Source organism: Acanthisitta chloris, unplaced genomic scaffold, assembly GCF_000695815.1.
Source record: "Acanthisitta chloris isolate BGI_N310 unplaced genomic scaffold, ASM69581v1 scaffold43043, whole genome shotgun sequence".
Classification (NCBI taxonomy): Eukaryota; Metazoa; Chordata; class Aves; order Passeriformes; family Acanthisittidae; genus Acanthisitta; species Acanthisitta chloris.
Window position 1 is genome coordinate 1 of NW_008665030.1, and position 1,221 is coordinate 1,221.

The 1,221-nt window shown below is 60.4% G+C and overlaps 1 protein-coding gene across 1 annotated transcript in view; it reads left to right on the forward strand.

Annotated features, from left to right (window-relative positions):
- Nucleotides 1–3: 3 nt before the first annotated feature.
- The window catches only part of DNPEP (aspartyl aminopeptidase), a gene marked incomplete at its 5' end in the record, with an annotated part of 4,493 nt that continues 3,275 nt past the window's right edge, over nucleotides 4–1,221 (forward strand). Inside the window, 4 exons of the mRNA XM_009071567.1 lie at nucleotides 4–21; nucleotides 355–480; nucleotides 619–749; nucleotides 1,121–1,205. Of these exons, the coding sequence (XP_009069815.1) occupies nucleotides 4–21; nucleotides 355–480; nucleotides 619–749; nucleotides 1,121–1,205 (360 nt within the window). The remainder of the gene's footprint in view (nucleotides 22–354; nucleotides 481–618; nucleotides 750–1,120; nucleotides 1,206–1,221) is intronic.

Below are 1,221 nucleotides of genomic sequence, written 5' to 3' on the forward strand. Positions count from 1 at the left end.
ACCGACAGCCCGTGTCTCAGGGTAAGGCCGCCCAGACGAGTGCTGGAGCCTTCTCTGGGGCCCTCCGGTTACACACCATAAGCAAAATCGACACTGACTAGCCCTGTGCCCCACAGCACCGTTGCTGGCTCCCTACACCTCCCAGATCTGCCGCTCAGGGCAGCCCATGCTGATCCCCTGTGCTGCTCCACCTGCTGCTGCCTCTTCTGTCCCCGTGTCCTTCAAAGCCCTTCATAGCACACTGTGCCGGCAGCATCAGCAATGAAGTGCTGGGCACGCTCCACCCAGTCCCCACCAGTTCCCCAGGGCCCAGGGCTTTGTGGTGCCAGCAGTGACACCTGTGTTGCTGCCCAGGTGAAGCGGCGCTCAAAGCGGGGCCAGGTGGGCATTGTGCAGGTCGGCGTGGAGACCTATGGAGGTGGCATCTGGAACACCTGGTTTGACCGCGACCTCACTGTGGCTGGGAGGGTGATCATAAAGGTGAGTCCGCTTTGGGGCACACACGATGGGCTAGCTGTGTGCCCCTGGCTCTGGGTCCGTGACTTCCACCCAGAGTGGAACCTGCTGCAACCCCTCAGCCCTGCAGGCCTGGCCCCAGAAGTCCTCCTTGTGTTCCAGGACCCGGCCACAGGGCGCCTGGAACAGCGTCTGGTACGTGTGGAGCGGCCCATCCTCCGCATTCCCCACCTGGCCATCCATCTGCAGCGCAGCATCAATGAGAACTTTGGGCCCAACACTGAGCACCACCTGTAAGGCCTGGCTCAGCCCCAACCCTTTGCCAGCCCTTGGGAGGGCTGGGACCCAGCTGGACCGGTGCCCAGCCTCAGCTCTCCCTTTGGCAGCCACTCATCGCAGTGGGGAGGTCTGCAATGACTTTTCTTAGCCCCACGGAGTCTTTCCAGGAGATGCTTTCAAGCTTAGGACTTGGGAAAGGACATTGGGGTGTCCTGAGGTGGCACAATGGATCTGTGCTTGAGATGTTCTGCATACTTGCTCCATTCAGCATTGCAGTCACTCCCTGGAGGAACAAGGCAGACATCCCAGAAAGGGTTGGCTTTGTGTGACCCGAGCAGGTGAGGTGAGCAAAGCTCTGGGAGCTAATGTCAGTGTGCCCCCACAGGGTTCCCATTCTGGCCACTGCTGTGCAGGAGGAGCTGGAAAAGGAGGTGCTTATGGATTCCACACCTTGCAATGCTGCGGCCCAGGTGAGCTGGATTCCAA